Source organism: Microcaecilia unicolor, chromosome 1, assembly GCF_901765095.1.
Source record: "Microcaecilia unicolor chromosome 1, aMicUni1.1, whole genome shotgun sequence".
In the NCBI taxonomy this organism is placed as follows: Eukaryota; Metazoa; Chordata; class Amphibia; order Gymnophiona; family Siphonopidae; genus Microcaecilia; species Microcaecilia unicolor.
Genome location: NC_044031.1, coordinates 765,303,880 through 765,320,627, shown reverse-complemented (window position 1 = coordinate 765,320,627; position 16,748 = coordinate 765,303,880). Strand labels below are relative to the sequence as shown.

General features: G+C 47.4%; 1 protein-coding gene across 1 annotated transcript in view; it reads right to left on the bottom strand.

The window, feature by feature from the left end:
- MAP2K1 (mitogen-activated protein kinase kinase 1) overlaps positions 1-16,748 on the bottom strand; it is an 85,716-nt gene that overhangs the window by 55,953 nt on the left and 13,015 nt on the right. Inside the window, 2 exon segments of the mRNA XM_030189790.1 lie at positions 580-636; positions 638-791. Coding sequence (XP_030045650.1) covers positions 580-636; positions 638-791 — 211 coding nt within the window.

The window sequence follows — 16,748 nt, the reverse complement described above, 5'->3', positions numbered from 1 at the left end:
CCGCCCGGTTACCGCACGAGACTTAACCACCAGCCCTTTGACCTAGCGGTAAAGGTCACACACCCCAAAACGGACACGCGGCAATTTTGATTTTGCTGTACGTCTATTTTCAGCAAAAAAGTTTTAAAAAAGGCCTTTTTAAACAGGCGCACGCCCCAAACCCGCACCTACACTACCGCAAGCCATTTTTCAGCGCACCTTAGTAAAAGGACCCCTAAATTTTTTTTTTTTATCTAAAGTACTGAGATCAAGAGAAAAATGTATATATAAGTATAAAATGATAAATTTAGTATACATTATAATTTTTTATTTTTTGTTTTTAATTTTGAAGGTGGGTCGGCACATTTTTACCAACTCCAACTCCACAACCCTGGTTACAATCTTCCACCTATTAATGCCCCCCCCCCCACCCCCTTTCCCCAGGAATGCTCTCTCTAAACATTTTCAGTCACCTTAAAAGAGCACACTTTTTCACTCAGCCGATTTACATGCGTAAATGACTTAGAAAATCGCTGTTATCGGATGTTTTAAGAGGAGAGAAACTCTGTAAGAGTGAGAGGGGGGCACAGTGGATCTCACCTTTCTTGCCATGATGAGACCAGATGGTTTGTGGGACACCTTGAAGACCACGCCCCCCATTCCCGGCCCCCAGTTCGCTCACTTTCTCAAAGTCATCATCCTTCAGCTCGCCAACCTTCTGTTTCTGCGTCAGAAAAGCCTCCAGCCGTTTGCGCTGCTGTTCGTCCAGTTCCAGCTCTTCCAGCTTCTTCTGGAGAGCCTCCAGGTTGGTGCTGAGGGTGGAGAGAAGAAAAGATTAGTTCAGAGAGACCAAGAGACCCACTGGACACTTTTCTTGAGGTCCACGGGAATCCACAGAAGTCTCTCGGCTATTACTGTGTTCTTAATGCTTCACCTTCCCCTGGTTAACAACATTTATATGGCACTGTTAAGACATAAATATGAAATATGGTAAATTCAAAAGAGTCAGTTGGTCCCTGCTCTTCGGAGCTTACTATCTAATCAAGACAAGAGGCAAACGCATTATTACGTCTATCTACTAAGTCCCGAAATATTTCCTGTGTGCAGAGTTGTACACATCTCCAGGCTCAAAGCACCCCTGGCCAACAGACCTGCACTAGAAGGCTGGTCCAAGGGTAAAGGATTGTAACAAGGTTAACAAAGTTCAGCGCCACAGTACAGCCAACGTATTAAAATGCTTTACGGAGAGGCACATCTGCACGACTAATATTCCGCCAGTGTCGCTATGCTCATATTAGCCCTCTCCTCAAGTCACTTCACTGGCTTCCTATCCGTTTCCGCATACAGTTCAAACTCCTCTTATTGACCTATAAGTGCATTCACTCTGCAGCTCCTCAGTACCTCTCCACTCTCATCTCTCCCTACATTCCTCCCCGGGAACTCTGTTCACTGGGTAAATCTCTCTTATCTGCACCCTTCTCCTCCACCGCTAACTCCAGACTCCGTTCCTTTTATCTTGCTGCACCATATGCCTGGAATAGACTTCCTGAGCTGGTACGTCAAGCTCCATCTCTGGCCGTCTTCCAAATCTAAGCTAAAAGCCCACCTTTTTGATGCTGCTTTTTAACTCCTAACCCTTATTCACTTGTTCAGAACCCTTATTCTATCATAGTAACATAGTAAATGACGGCAGAAAAAGACCTCCACGGTCCATCCAGGCTGCCCAACAAGATAAACTCATATGTGCTACTTTTTGTGTATACCTTACCTTGATTTGTACCTGTCCTTTTCAGGGCAAAGACCGTATAAGTCTGCCCAGCACTATCCCCGCCCGCCTCCCGCCACCGGCTCTGCCACCCAATCTCGGCTAAGCTCCTTAGGATCCATTCCTTCTGAACAGGATTCCTTTATGTTTATCCCACGCATGTTTGAATTCCGTTACTGTTTCATTTCCACCACCTCCCGCGGGAGGGCATTCCAAGCATCCACTACTCTGACTTTAATATTCCCTTATCTCTTGTTTGTTTCTCTTTTGTCTGTCCTAATTAGATTGTAAGCTCTGTTTGGGCAGGGACTGTCTCTTCATGTTCAAGTGACAGCGCTGCGTACGTCTGAGTAGCGCTTTAGAAATGATAAGTATTAGTAGGAGATTCCTTCCATTATCCGACATTCACTGGAAGCCTGTCCCCCCCAAATAATCTAATGCTTGCAGCATGTGCAGATGGAGTCACTCCTCATGTACAGTGCAAGAGGGTTCCCAAATTTAGTCGAGTACCAGACAGTGACCCAAGCTGAGAGCGAACCCCACATTTCTTCCTTCGTCTGCACAACCATAGAGTAGAGTCCAGTTCAACGGACCCTACCCATTACAAGGTCTGCATGCAGGTTTTTTTTTCATTATTTATCTGGTTTCAGCTCAAACCTTTTAGAGTAGTGGCTCATGGTCCTTGTCCCCGGATGACTTACAATCTAAATCTGTAAAGTACATATTCAAAAAAACAAACAAAAAAAAAAACAGAGCAATATGATGAAGACTTGAATCATAGGTTGCCCGGTATAAGAGGCTTGGGAAGGCTAAGCCTTCCCCGCTGCAAGCCTCAAGCGTCTCTCTCTCTCTCATCCCCCACACCCACGATGCAGCATCTATCCCTCTCACTCCCTCCCTGCAGTCCCTCTAGTCTTGAATCTTACTCTCCCGACCCTCCATCTCCAGAGACCTCACCCCCTTTCTCTCCAGATTAAATGGATACTTTTCTGCTCTTTTTTCTTATTGCAACTGTATTCTGCTGAAATTGTAATATATTTATTGAGTTTAAAAATGTTGTAAGCTGAGTATTTAAAGAAAACCCAGCAAAGGGAATTCCAGAGACATCACACACCAGAACGACAGCAATAAACAGTGAGCTCCAAAAAAGCCCCATAAGAAAGCCTATCCCCCAAAATAGCTGGTAACAATCCCCAATAGGACACAGCCTAACTGAGAGGAATCCACAACAGGAATGGAGAATAAAGGTGTGGGGGCTGATCTCACATCGTATGCTTTTAAGGTGGCAGGAAAAAAAATGCCAATGCCTGGCCTAAAATGGCGGCCGATGTGCCTGGAGAGATGTAGGAGAATGAGAGTGGCATGGAGGTGGTTGACTGTCAAGAATGTAGCAGTGAAGTAGCCCAGCTCAGAAAAGAGGATAACAGGCTGCTTTAGTGAAATAAAAAGTGCATAAGTACATAAGTGTTGCCATATTGGAAAGACCAAAGGTCCATCAAGCCCAACATCCTGTTTCCAACAGTGGCCAATCCAGGTCACAAATACCTGGCAAGATCCCAAAAACGTACAAAACATTTTATACTGCTTATCCCAGAAATAGTGGATTTTCCCCAAGTCCAATTTAATAATGGTCTATGGACTTTTCCTTTAGGAAGCCATCCAAACCTTTTTTAAACCCCCGTTAAGCTAACTGCCTTTACCACATTCTCTGGCAACGAATTCCACTGTTTAATTACACGTTGAGTGAAGAAATATTTTCTCCAATTCATTTTAAATTTACCACTCTATAGCTTCATCACATGCCCCCTAGTCCTAGTATTTTTGGAGAGAGTAAACAAACTATTCATATCTACCTGTTCAATTCCACTCATTATTTTATAGACCTCTATCAAATCTCCCCTCAGCCGCCTTTTCTCCAAGGTGATAAAGACCTGCACGGTCCATCCAGTTTGCCCAACAAGATAAACTCATATGTGCTACTTTTTGTGTACCTTACTTGATTTGTATCTGCCATTTTCCAGGACGCAGACCGTAGAAGGCTTACCCAGCACCAAGCCCCCGCCTCCCAACCACCAGCCCCGCCTCCCCCCACCAGCTCTGCAATAGTAAGCAATATTCTGGCTTTGTGCAGTATTTCTGTTGTAATACTTGTTCTACCAGTTCACGCTAGAGTCCATATGATTGAGCCAAAGCTGAAAGATTTTGACCGGGTGGGGAGGGGGGGGCGGGGGGAAAGAGGCAACGTCACACACTAAAACCACTCAGAAAGTACTAGTGTGGGGGAGGAGAGTTCAAGATATGATGCATCAAGGAGAGGAGTTTATCCAGATAGCCACACACAGGACCAGACGGTACCCTACCACAAAACAAACTCATTCCGAACAGGGCTAATCCAGCTCTGCTTTGGTCCACTGGGTTTCCATTCGGACGGTGCCGTTCGGTTTCCCTTTATTAACCAGAAACTATGAGTCAGGTTTGGAGCAGCCAGTTCAGGCTGGGCAAGCTGAGAAACGATGTTCACAGCCTTCGTTTTTGGCTACATCCAAGAACCGGTCTGAGGTCAGCTCGGCTCCATCTGGCACTCGCCCAGCTAGAATAAGAATTTGGTGCACTATTGGGGGGGTGGGGGGGCGGGGGGGTGGAGAGAAAGGGTTAATATCCAGCCACCTACTTGGGGACATTAGGGCTTAGATGCCACTAACGTCCTGGGAACAGCCCTTCCCTTACCGATTCCCTAGCGAATCGGTTAGGAACGGCCATGCATCAAGGAATGGAATGCAAATGAGCTGGCTCTGTTTGTAGCTCACTTGCATTCTATATCCCTCGGAACCCAGTCGGCCAGTCGAGCTGTGCGCACGAGCCAGCCAAGCGTTATGCTGGCCTGATCTGTGCATGCCCAACGACGTCCACAAAGGACGAGCACCTTGTCAGAGCCACGGGCCGCTGAGCGCAAGCTGCAGCCGACGGTACAGCCGGTGCTCCCTGCCGCCCCACTCTCGGAAAGAAGGGGGTGGATTGCGGCTGACCGTGCAGACCCTCCTCCCTGGGAACGCGCGGCTCTTGGGGCGATGGGGGGTGAGAGTTGCACCAAATTACCACCACCGGCATCGGGACGTGCGAGGACCTTCCCTTTCGATTTATGCCCCCCTCCAGGTCTCTCTCCGCAATCACAGCGTGTTTAGCTGACACCGGTGACAGCTAAACGCGTTCTGATTGGCTAAGAGAGACCTGGAGGGGGCATAATCGAAAGGGACGTCCAATAGTTTTTTTAATTGGACATCCTCGCAGAAGAAACACCCGTCACAAAAAAATCTGGGGAAAAACGACCAATTGCTCATCAGGGCCGTCCTTTTTTTTTTTAATGTTTCAGTGAAGGACGTCCATGTTAGGCACTTTAGAAGGACGGTTAGGCAATCGGAAAACGGTAATGCATCTCATTACAATACGATTTATACACATTGGGGTACTAATTTGCTCATCTGCATTCTGTTTTCATTAGCTGCTACCGTGATCGGAAAATGGCTCAAAGCAGCATTTAGTGCATGCCACGGTTTACTACTTGCTCATTAATGGCTCGTTAAGTTTAGTGCATCTGGCCCTTATTCAGACTCCTGGCTAAGCAGGAGGATTAATCTAGGTCAGAATGATGCACTATTAGGGGAGATTAAAACATCTAACAGGGTGGAGTGGGGTTAAGTAATATTGAGCCGGGTGAACTACACCCCTCAGTCTTCTCCTAGAAGAAGATAAACCCTGAACTTTGTTATATAAAAGGGGCAGTGGCAACAGATTCCCAATTTCCTGAGCAGTAATGAGTTAAAGAACCACAAAGAATCCATAAGGATTCAGCAGTGGCGTACCAAGGGGGGGGGGGCGGAGGGGGCGGGTCCGCCCCGGGTGCACACCGCTGGGGGGTGCTGCGGCGCGCGCCTATCGGCTGCGAGTTGGAATCGCTACGCTAAATTCTCTCGTTCGCTGCAGCTCCCTCCCTCTGCCCCGGAACAGGAAAGTAACCTGTTCCGGGGCAAAGAGAGGGAGCTGCAGAGAACGAGAGAATTTAGCGTAGCGATTCCATCTCGCAGCCGACAGGTGCGCGCCGCGGCACCCCCCCTAGCAGCGTGCACCCGGGGGGGCACATCAGCGATCCGCCCCGGCTGTTGTCGACGCTAGGAACGCCACTGGGATTCAGGGAGGAACAGGTCACAAGGCCCCTTCCCTTACAGGCTTAGGAAAGACGACTACTGAAAAGGCCTCAGACAAGTGACCAAAGGTCTGGCAGTTTTTAACACAGGAGTTCCAAATCCTCACAACACTGGTTGACAATTCAGTACCTCACAGCACTCTGCAAATCACCTTTTACAGTGTGGAGAGCAACAAAACAGGGAGAACAAAGACCACAGTTAAGCTACAACCACCAGCTTGAAATAAAACACCAGAGGTGATGCAAAACAGTGTGGTGTGGAAACTAAATCCCCAACCCCCCTGGCCTAATGCAAACTTGCTAGAATATGGGAAACAGAGGACAAGGTGCAGCACAATGGAACAGACTCCCAGGAGCCCAGCTATTAACAGACAATGTGAAAGGATGGGTAAGAGACAAGGGCCTGCCTGGCTGTCATTTGGGTGAAACCACCCCCCTCCCATCATCCTATCATGGAGGATTCTCATGCACTCAGCTGTGCTGGAAATACAGGCTTCCCTAACTTCCCCCATCCTGTGGGCTTTCTGGGGGTGGCAAGTACTGACAGGGCCTCTTTGAAGGCACCCACACACCTGTCAGACTGAAGGGAGTGTGGAAGATGACTCCGCCTCCAGGATTTCCATTGTAAACCGCTGGGGAATTATCACATCACTCATCTCTACAAAGCCAAGCACTCCAGTAACCTAGCCAACCTGCAAAGGATGCTGCGGGCTCCGGCTCCCTCGTTAGCAGCATTCTAGATGGTACCAAGGCAATAACTGAAGCCACTGAGAGTGAGGAACTCCTGGACGTTGTTTAACAGTGACACCTACTGTTTACCTCAAGGGCTGCACCAAGTGCTTTTTTTTTTTAAGGGAGCAACTCAGCCAGTCACTGTGGCTAAGGTGGTGGCTGGGTTTCAATGGGATGAATCCCAGGTACTCAGCCATGAAGGCCCTAGAACCACCATTAATGGTAACGAGCAAAATTAGAACAAGTTCTAAACACTCTGATGAAACGGAGGAAGGAGTGTGATGATGGACAGAGGCTCCCAAGTCAGAAACTCCCAACTGTAAAACCCTAAAAGGAAATATTCCTGAGGTTTCCGATATACAATGCTCCTTGTGGCCCTTAAGATTACAGGCCTCAGAGTCTGTGCCTCCTTTACAGTGGGCATAATCCTCTTGGTTAATGTTGTACTGCCCCCCACCCAGGATCAGTTTTTCCCTCATGTGACAGGCCGTGGACTTTGTCTCCCCATTGTAGTCTCTTATGTAATGGGACCCTGGGTCTCTGTCCCCTATGTGATATACTGTGCAAGGCCCCTAGGGCATACGTGTCCCTTGCATGACAAGACACCTTGAGTTTGTGTCCTACTCAAAAGAGACCCCTGGAATCCCCATCCAAGTAGTAAATCCTCTCTTTTCCACATGGTCATTTCTACATGATCTAATTTCTGCTCTTTGCTCACTCTCAAATGGAACCCAACACCCACTTCCCCTCCCCCCCGTGCCCCAACTTAATCTTAAAGAGACAGAGACTGGGCAACAATTAGGATGGAAAGCAAGACTGGTGGGGATGTAGTCCATGAAGCAAATAGGTGACTGCCTCTTTCTTCCACCCTTGAAGGGGGTGTCATCACTCTTCTTCAAAAGGGCAGGATGTTGACTTCTGCCAGACATGTGAAGTGCTACACTGAGGGACCCTTTGACACAATTAGAAAACTAGCTCTATCGAGCAGGAACTGTCTCTCCATGTTCAAGTGTGAAGTGCTGCGTACGTCCGGTAGCGCTATAGAAATGATAAGTAGTAGTAGTTTTGAGAAAAGCTGCTGCATGCATTGAAAGTGGGGGGGGGGGGGGGGGGGTTGGGTTGAGGAGGAAGCGCCATCCTTTTGGACATGGAGAAATCGATTATATGCCCTGATGCTTCTAGAGCACCAGAACGCTAGACAAACCCCTAAAAGATTAAAACATTTTCACACAGTATGGGATGTGTACGTTGAGTCCCTTCCGCATAGGGCCAGGAGTCTGCTTCTGAACTCTCTTTAGTCTGGTGGTTGAGAAGGCAGGGTTGAGATGCTCCATTACAGTCAGAATGGTAAGGTATTTGAATTGGAAGATTGTAGTCGTGAGGGTCCTGCCCTGGTTGGGTCCCTTCTTCTCATTTATTTTTTTTCCCTCGTTTCTGGAAAGCTGAAGTAGGGTTTGGGGGGGGGGGGAGGATTTTGGAGGTTTGGAATTGTTTGTATTAAAAACCTTTGATGACAGCTATCAGTTGGTAATATCCACAGTAGTTTGCCAAACGGACTGTATCTATTCAAACGCTACGCTATTTGCTGTATGGTGTATATTGCGTAGGTGTCATCAATAAAAATTGTTGAATCATAAAGTGTGTTAGCGTTTTTAATGCGACTACAATTAGCGAACACGCTAACCGTGGAGGTGCCTATAGAGATAGCTAATGCATGTACATGGTTAATGCGTGTTAAAAACGCTAACACGCCTATAAACACTGCTTAGTCAACATGGCCCTTATTTTTTAAAGCGCTTCACTCAGTGGTGTAGCTAACATACTTGACACCCGGGGCCGACCTATTTTTTAACCCCCCCCCCCCCCCCCCCCCCCAATGAAAAAATTATATTTACCAATAATCTCTTCTGCCGACGATCCCGGTGGCTCAGCGGGGGTGGATTGTAATAGTAGTGGTCACACCTCTCCTTAAGAAGCCTTCACTTGACCCTACTTGTCCCTCTAATTACCGACCCATCTCCCTCCTTCCTTTTCTCTCCAAATTACTTGAGCGTGCTGTTCACCGCCGCTGCCTTGATTTTCTCTCCTCACATGCTATTCTTGACCCATTACAATCTGGTTTTCGCCCTCTCCACTCAACTGAAACTGCGCTTACTAAAGTCTCCAATGACCTATTACTGGCTAAATCCAGAGGTCAATATTCCATCCTCATTCTTCTTGATCTTTCCGCTGCTTTTGACACTGTCGATCACAGCATACTTCTCGATACCCTGTCCTCACTTGGATTCCAGGGCTCTGTCCTTTCCTGGTTCTCTTCCTACCTCTCCCTCCGCACCTTTAGTGTTCACTCTGGTGGATCCTCTTCTACTTCTATCCCTCTGCCTGTCTGTTCTTGGTCCCCTCCTCTTTTCTATCTACACTTCTTCCCTTGGTTCATTAATCTCATCCCATGGCTTTTCCTACCACCTCTATGCTGATGACTCCCAAATCTACCTTTCTACCCCTGATATCTCACCTTGCATCCAAACCAAAGTTTCAGCGTGCTTGTCTGACATTGCTGCCTGGATGTCTCAACGCCACCTGAAATTAAATATGACCAAAACCGAGCTTCTCATTTTCCCCCCCAAACCCACCTCCCCGCTCCCCCCCGTTTTCTATTTCTGTTGATGGCTCTCTCATTCTCCCTGTCTCCTCAGCTCGAAACCTTGGGGTCATCTTTGACTCTTCTCTCTCCTTCTCTGCTCATATCCAGCAGACCGCCAACATCCGTAAAATCCGCCCCTTTCTTTCCGAGCACTCTACCAAAACCCTCATCCACACCCTTGTCACCTCTCGTTTAGACTACTGCAATCTGCTTCTTGCTGGCCTCCCACTTAGTCACCTCTCCCCTCTCCAGTCGGTTCAAAACTCTGCTGCCCGTCTCATCTTCCGCCAGGGTCGCTTTACTCATACTACCCCTCTCCTCAAGACCCTTCACTGGCTCCCTATCCGTTTTCGCATCCTGTTCAAACTTCTTCTACTAACCTATAAATGTATTCACTCTGCTGCTCCCCAGTATCTCTCCACACTCGTCCTTCCCTACCAACCCTTCCCGTGCACTCCGCTCCATGGATAAATCCTTCTTATCTGTTCCCTTCTCCACTACTGCCAACTCCAGACTTCGCGCCTTCTATCTCGCTGCACCCTACGCCTGGAATAAACTTCCTGAGCCCCTACGTCTTGCCCCATCCTTGGCCACCTTTAAATCTAGACTGAAAACCCACCTCTTTAACATTGCTTTTGACTCGTAACCACTTGTAACCACTCGCCTCCACCTACCCTCCTCTCTTCCTTCCCGTTCACATTAATTGATTTGATTTGCTTACTTTATTTATTTTTTGTCTATTAGATTGTAAGCTCTTTGAGCAGGGACTGTCTTTCTTCTATGTTTGTACAGCGCTGCGTATGCCTTGTAGCGCTATAGAAATGCTAAATAGTAGTAGTAGTAGTAGTAGTAATAGTAGTGCACTGAAGACGGCAGGTGGCCACGAGCTGGGATGAAGAGAAGAACCAGGCACTGGGCAGCCACCCGTAGGAGACGTCACAGCTGCAGGAAGGGCGCACTGGCGTGATTGCTGCACAGGGTGCCGCAGGGGGGAGGAAGACGTTTAGTCCAGATGGGCTGGAGGCGGAGCAAACTTCCTTGGGCGGGAGAGAGGAGCTGATGCAGTGAGGGAGGCAGTGAACAGCAGCACGTGGCAGAAGTGGAAGGTGCGCGCCGGCGCCGCGGAATAACTGAGGGGAAGGGAACTCAACTTGGAGGAGGGCAGGCCGCTCCAAACAAGAACGGACGGCAGGATGAAGATAGGACACTGCGTGCGACACCCCCCCCACCGGTTGCACCCGGGGCGGACCGCCCCCACCGCCCTTGCTACGCCACTGGCTTCACTTATGTTCACATATTTCCCCAGAAAAAAAGATAAGTGAAGCGCTTTAAAAATTAAATATCTGGGGGCAGTCGTCAGGCGTTTTTTGATAAGTTCAGTGAGGGGGGGGGGGGGAAATGTCCTTATCAGATTTATATAAGGTGGTGCAGGCTATTTTACCTGCTCCGAGTTATGGAGACCTTACTGCTAAAAGGAGTCGAGAACTTGGGGGGGGGGGGGTTGGGGATCCCATAGGGGATCCACATACTCTTGTTAAACGTATCCCAGAGATTTCAGTAAGTGCGGAATTGAGGGAGTGTCAATATCGTACCTGACCTAGAGCATACCTCACGTAACAACAACTTTTTAAGATGGGTGTGATACAGTCCCCAACTTGCCAGAAGTGTAATCAAGGTCAGAACTCATTCTTTCATGCATTTTTGATTTGTCCGAGGATAAACAGGTTCTGACCTGATGTCGCTAGCTATTTGACTAAGCTGTTGGTGCCGAGCGTTGCCATGCTCTCCAGTTGGATTCTTGTTGGATAGATATCAAGCTCTCCATATTTCAAATCACTCTCAGGGTTTTGTTTGTTCACAAGGCAGGAGCTATAGGTAAGATAATAATCCTGAGGGCCTGGGTGGGGGAGGAGGCTCCTTCTTTCTGGGCTTGGAGGAATCGTATGCGTGCATTAATGCTTTTAGAGCGTCAGTACGCCAGGTGCTCCCCTAAACGCCTGAGGGTGTTTCGTGCAGTGTGGGATGTGTACATTTGGTCTTTGCCGCATAGAGCCAGGAGTCTGATTCTTAATCTAAATTGACTTTTTGGGCCTTGACTTTTCAGAAAATGTGGGCTGATTTTGAGGACTCGGGTTATATGTAGTGAATACAGTGAACAGCAAACACTTCTCCCCCCCCCCCCCCCCACCTTTTATTTTCTTAGAATATGATTTATGAGTGTTTTATTATCGGTGGGGAGAGAGGGGGAGGGTTGGAGGTGGATGGGGGGGGGGACGGGAAGAACGTCTGTAAATGTCTTTCATGACTACCCAATAATTTGTTTGTACTTCCTTATGGGAAATCAAAGCTGTGGGTTTTTGCAGCTGACTGGTTGTTTTTTATGTTATGTCATCATTACAGTTGTTGAAACCAGTGGCGTAGCTACGTGGGGCCACGGGGGCCTGGGCCCCCATAGATTTGGCCCTGGACCCCCCTGCCGACGACCCTCTCGACCCCCCCCCCCCCCGCTGCCATCGGCTACCTTTGCTGGCGGGGGACCCCAACCCCCACCAACCGAGGTCCTCTTCTTCCAGCGCAAGCCTTCGTTCTGTTTCTGTGAGTCTGACGTCCTTCACGTTGTATGTGCAGGACGTCAGACTCACAGAAACAGAACGAAGCCTTGCGCCGGAAGAAGAGGGCCTCGCTGGCTGATCTTCAAGGCTTCGTTCTGTTTCTGTGAGTCTGAATTACTGCATGACGTCTGACTCAGAAACAGAACGAAGCCTTGCACCAGACAAGGACCTCGGCTGGTGGGGGTAGGGGTCCCCCGCCAGCAAAGGTAGGCGACAGCGGGTTGGCGGCGGGAAGGGGGGGGGGGTCAAAGTTGTTGGTGGTGGCGGCAGCAGCGCCAGTGGGGGGGGGGAGGTAGTCAGTGGCGCCAGGGGGGGGGGGGGGGGCTAAAATGTGCCCCCTCACCTCAGGCTCTGGGCCCCCCTCCCGCCTAAGTCTGGCTACACCCCTGGTTGAAACATAATAATGGAACAGTAGGGCTAGATGGGGGAAGGCCAGAGTCCAGGCCTCCCCTTCTTCTGAGTAATTGCTATATTGTTATCCTAGTGACTTTTTTTTCTTTACTGCTTCCATTGGAACATACACGATTATGACTATTTATAGGGGGGGGGGGATGGGGAGGAGGGGGGGATGACATACATTGAAAATTATGAACAACTCACGAATGATATTTGGATTGTTATTGTTTGTTCAATAAAAATTGTATAACCATAAAAATTAAATATCTAAGTGCACTGAGTTAAAAAAAAAACCAAGGACAAATGTATAAAAATTACAAATTAAAGTATAGTATGGACTGATGATGATATAGAATGATATCTTCTAAAGTTTTAATGATGGCCCATCATTATAAAATAGAATTATGTTCAAGATACAAAACCATGAGTGAACTGATCTGTGCATATAAAGTTTTAAAATAAACCACAACATAACTTTTGGAAAGTATGAACTCCCCCTAAAAATCACAGGTCAGGAATCTTGGGATACTGCTAACGGTAACGGAATTCAAACATGCGTGGGATAGGCATAAAGGAATCCTGTGCCGAAGGAATGGATCCACAGAAGCTTAGCTGAAATTGGGTGGCGGGGGGTTGGTGGTTGAGAGGCTAGGATAGTGGAGGGCAGACTTATACGGTCCGTGCCAGAGCCGGTGATGGGAGGCGGGACTGGTGGTTGGGAGGCGGGAAATACTGCTGGGCAGACTTGTACGGTCTGTGCCCTGAAAAAGGCAGGTACAAATTAAGGTAAGGTATACACATATGAGTTTATCTTGGGCAGACTGGATGGACTATGCAGGTCTTTTTCTGCCGTCATCTACTATGTTACTATGTTACTGCTAGCCTCATCATTCACTCTGATCCCACAAATTCAAACAACCTTCAAAAATTGACAAGTCTGACCACAGTGGTCCATGCCATGATAACATCATGCCTAGACTACTGTAATGCCCTGTACACTGGCCAAACCATAAAGACCTTTTATCAGCTTCAATTCAAAATGCTGCAGCACGACTGATAGAAGACTGCGAGTGGTATGTCCGCAGTACACACTTCCTGCAAAAGCTACACAGGTCTAAATTTAAAACTCTCATATTTGATTTTCAAGATCCTCAGAGTACTTAAAGAATAAGTTAGTCCTTTACACACCTTTACGATCTCTAAGGTCGTCTCAAGGATCATCACTATCTGTACCTTCCGTCAAAAGAAACAGTACAACCGCCAGCGAGCCTTAAACAGGAGTAGCCCCCACGCTCTGGAATTTACTCCAGAGGGCTAACGTATAACTCGAGACTGCCTCTACTTCAGGAAGCAGGTGAAAGCCTGGCTCTTCTCACAAGCCTTTAATACACAGGGTGACTGACTATACACCCATTCTGCACCTGGACTAGCTTAATACACACACTGTAACTTAGATCAGTTCCTTATCTCTCACTTAACTATACAACGAACTTGCCTTGAATTTAACTAACCATCAAACTATCCCAACTGACTCTGTACCATGCATCTTGTTCCCATCATATATTTCAACATTTTTATTGATGATTCCACAACATGACAACATCTCACAAACTCATTTTACAGTGCATTGCAAACACAACATAACATCTGATTAAACTCAATGATTCTTTTCCTCATCAATCATTTTTTTAAACCTTCCCCCCCCCCCCCCCAAGCTTAACATTCAACTGCTCCGTGACACCTGCTCCGAAGATCCTGTTGACAGTACACCTTCTCTGAGCATCAGCAGTACAACTATTTCACAGGGTCATGGTTTCTCCTATTTTGCCCAGCTTTATGATTCAACAAAAACCATTTTCCATGTCCTGATAATGTATAAATTTGTGCTCCGTCAGCTATATGGTAAGCTATATTGTGGAGAACCTTTAGCATCATATCTATGTTAGTTGAATATTCTAATGCATTCTTATTAGGTATATCCTTAGTATTATGCTAACATTGTATTATATCTCTGGTATTTGAATTCCAGTGCTGTTCAATATGTATATTTCTTGTATTGTTTCATGGTAGTTCTATTGTTAGGTTTCAAATTACTGTTTTCAAGTTTACCTCAATTATTGTATTTACGTTTATTCTTGGTTGTTTTACTATTGTTATGCTGTTAACAAAATTATACGTTTTTATGTTAAACTGTACCTGCTGTAGAGATTCCTTGGGTGAACCTCTTCATAAAGCCGATTAATAAATCCCGATAAATAAAATTAAACAAATATATAAATAAAATCAGAGTGGTTTACAATACATTTAAAAACAAACAAAAAAAAAGAACACCATAACTACTACTACTACTAAACATTTCTAAAGCGCTACTAGGGTTACGCAGCGCTGTACAGTTTAACAAAGAAGGACAGTCCCTGCTCAAAGGAGCTTACAATCTAAAGGACGAAATGTCAAGTTGGGGCAGTCTAGATTTCCTGAGTAGAGGTATAATGGTTAGGTGCCGAAGGCGACATTGAAGAGGTGGGCTTTAAGCAAGGATTTGAAGATGGGCAGGGAGGGGGCCTGGCGTATGGGCTCAGGGAGTTTATTCCACGCATAGGGTGAGGCGAGGCAGAAAGGTAGGAGTCTGGAGTTGGCGGTGGTGGAAAAGGGTACTGAGAGGAGGGATTTGTCCTGTGAGCGGAGGTTACGGGTAGGAGCGTAAGGGGAGATGAGGGCAGAGAGGTAATGAGGGGCTGCAGATCGAGTGCATTTGTAAGTAAGTAGGAGAAGCTTGAACTGTATGCGGTACCTGATCGGAAGCCAGTGAAGTGATTTGAGGAGAGGGGTGATGTGAGTATTTCGGTCCAGGCGGAAGATAAGACGTGCAGCAGAGTTCTGAACGGACTGAAGGGGGGATAGATGGCTAAGTGGGAGGCCAGTGAGGAGTAGGTTGCAGTAGTCAAGGCGAGAGGTAATGAGAGAGTGGATGAGAGTTCGGGTGGTGTGCTCAGAGAGGAAAGGGCGAATTTTGCTGATATTATAGAGAAAGAAGCGACGGGTCTTGGCTATCTGCTGGATATGCGCGGAGAAGGAGAGAGAGTAGTCGAAGACGACTCCGAGGTTGCGGGCAGATGAAGCGGGGAAGATGAGGGTGTTATCAACAGAGATAAAGAGAGGAGGGGGAGGAGAAGTTGGTTTGGGTGGAAAGACAATAAGCTCGGTCTTAGCCATGTTCAGTTTCAGGTGGTGGTTGGACATCCAGGCAGCAATGTCAGATAGGCAGGCTGATACTTTGGCCTGGGTTTCCGCAGTGATGTCCGGTGTGGAGAGGTAAAGCTGGGTGTCGTCAGCATAAAGATGATATTGGAAACCATGGGATGAGATCAGCGAACCCAGGGAAGAGGTGTAGATTGAAAAAAGGGGTCCAAGGACAGATCCCTGAGGAACTCCAACAGAGAGCGGGATGGGGGTGGAGGAAGATCCTTGAGAATGTACTCTGAAAGTACGGTGGGAGAGGTAAGAGGAGAACCAGGAGAGGACAGAGCCCTGGAATCCAAATGAGGACAGTGTGGCAAGAAGTAAGTTGTGATTGACAGTGTCAAAAGCGGCGAATAGGTCGAGGAGGATGAGGATGGAGTAATGACCTTTGGATTTGGCAAGGAACAGGTCATTACAGACTTTAGATAGTGCCATTTCTGTCGAATGTAGAGGGCGAAAGCCGGATTGAAGCGGATCAAGGATGGCATGAGAGGAGAGAAAATCAGGCAACGGCTGTGAACGGCGCGTTCAAGTATCTTGGAGAGAAAGGGTAGGAGGGAAATGGGGTGGTAGTTGGAGGGACAGGTAGGGTCAAGTGATGGTATTTTGAGGAGTTGTGTGACTACAGCATGCTTGAAGGTGTCAGGGACAGTTGCAGTGGACAGAGCGAGGTTGAGGATATGACAGATGGGGGGGGTGGGTGACAGTGGAAGTGATGGAGTTTAGTAAGTTGGTGGGGATGGGATCAGAGGAACAGGTGGTGCATTTCGAGGAGGAAAGAAGGTGAGCGGTTTCCTCCTCGGTGATATCAGGAAAAGAGGAGAAGGAGGCCTGGGTTGGTTGGCTGAGGGAGTGGATGTTTTTACATAATTGACAGTAAAGCCAATTCAACAAGCAAACAAATCTAAAACCATGCATGCACAATTTTTTATTTATTTTTTTTAACAGATTATCAGCCACTGCCCTCTTCAGACAGCCCATTGGTCCCGAAGACCTTTTTGTAAACGCGTTAAAAGAGGTTTTGCCCCTTAAACCCAATGAAACTTGATTCATGCCAGAAAAACGAACCCTCCCCAGTAACTTTCCGACACGCCTGTAAAGAATTGGGAAGAGCCAGCAAAAAGGCATTACCGGACCGCAAGGGGAAGCAGGGTTAACCAAGTGTTTGTTTTCTTCCTA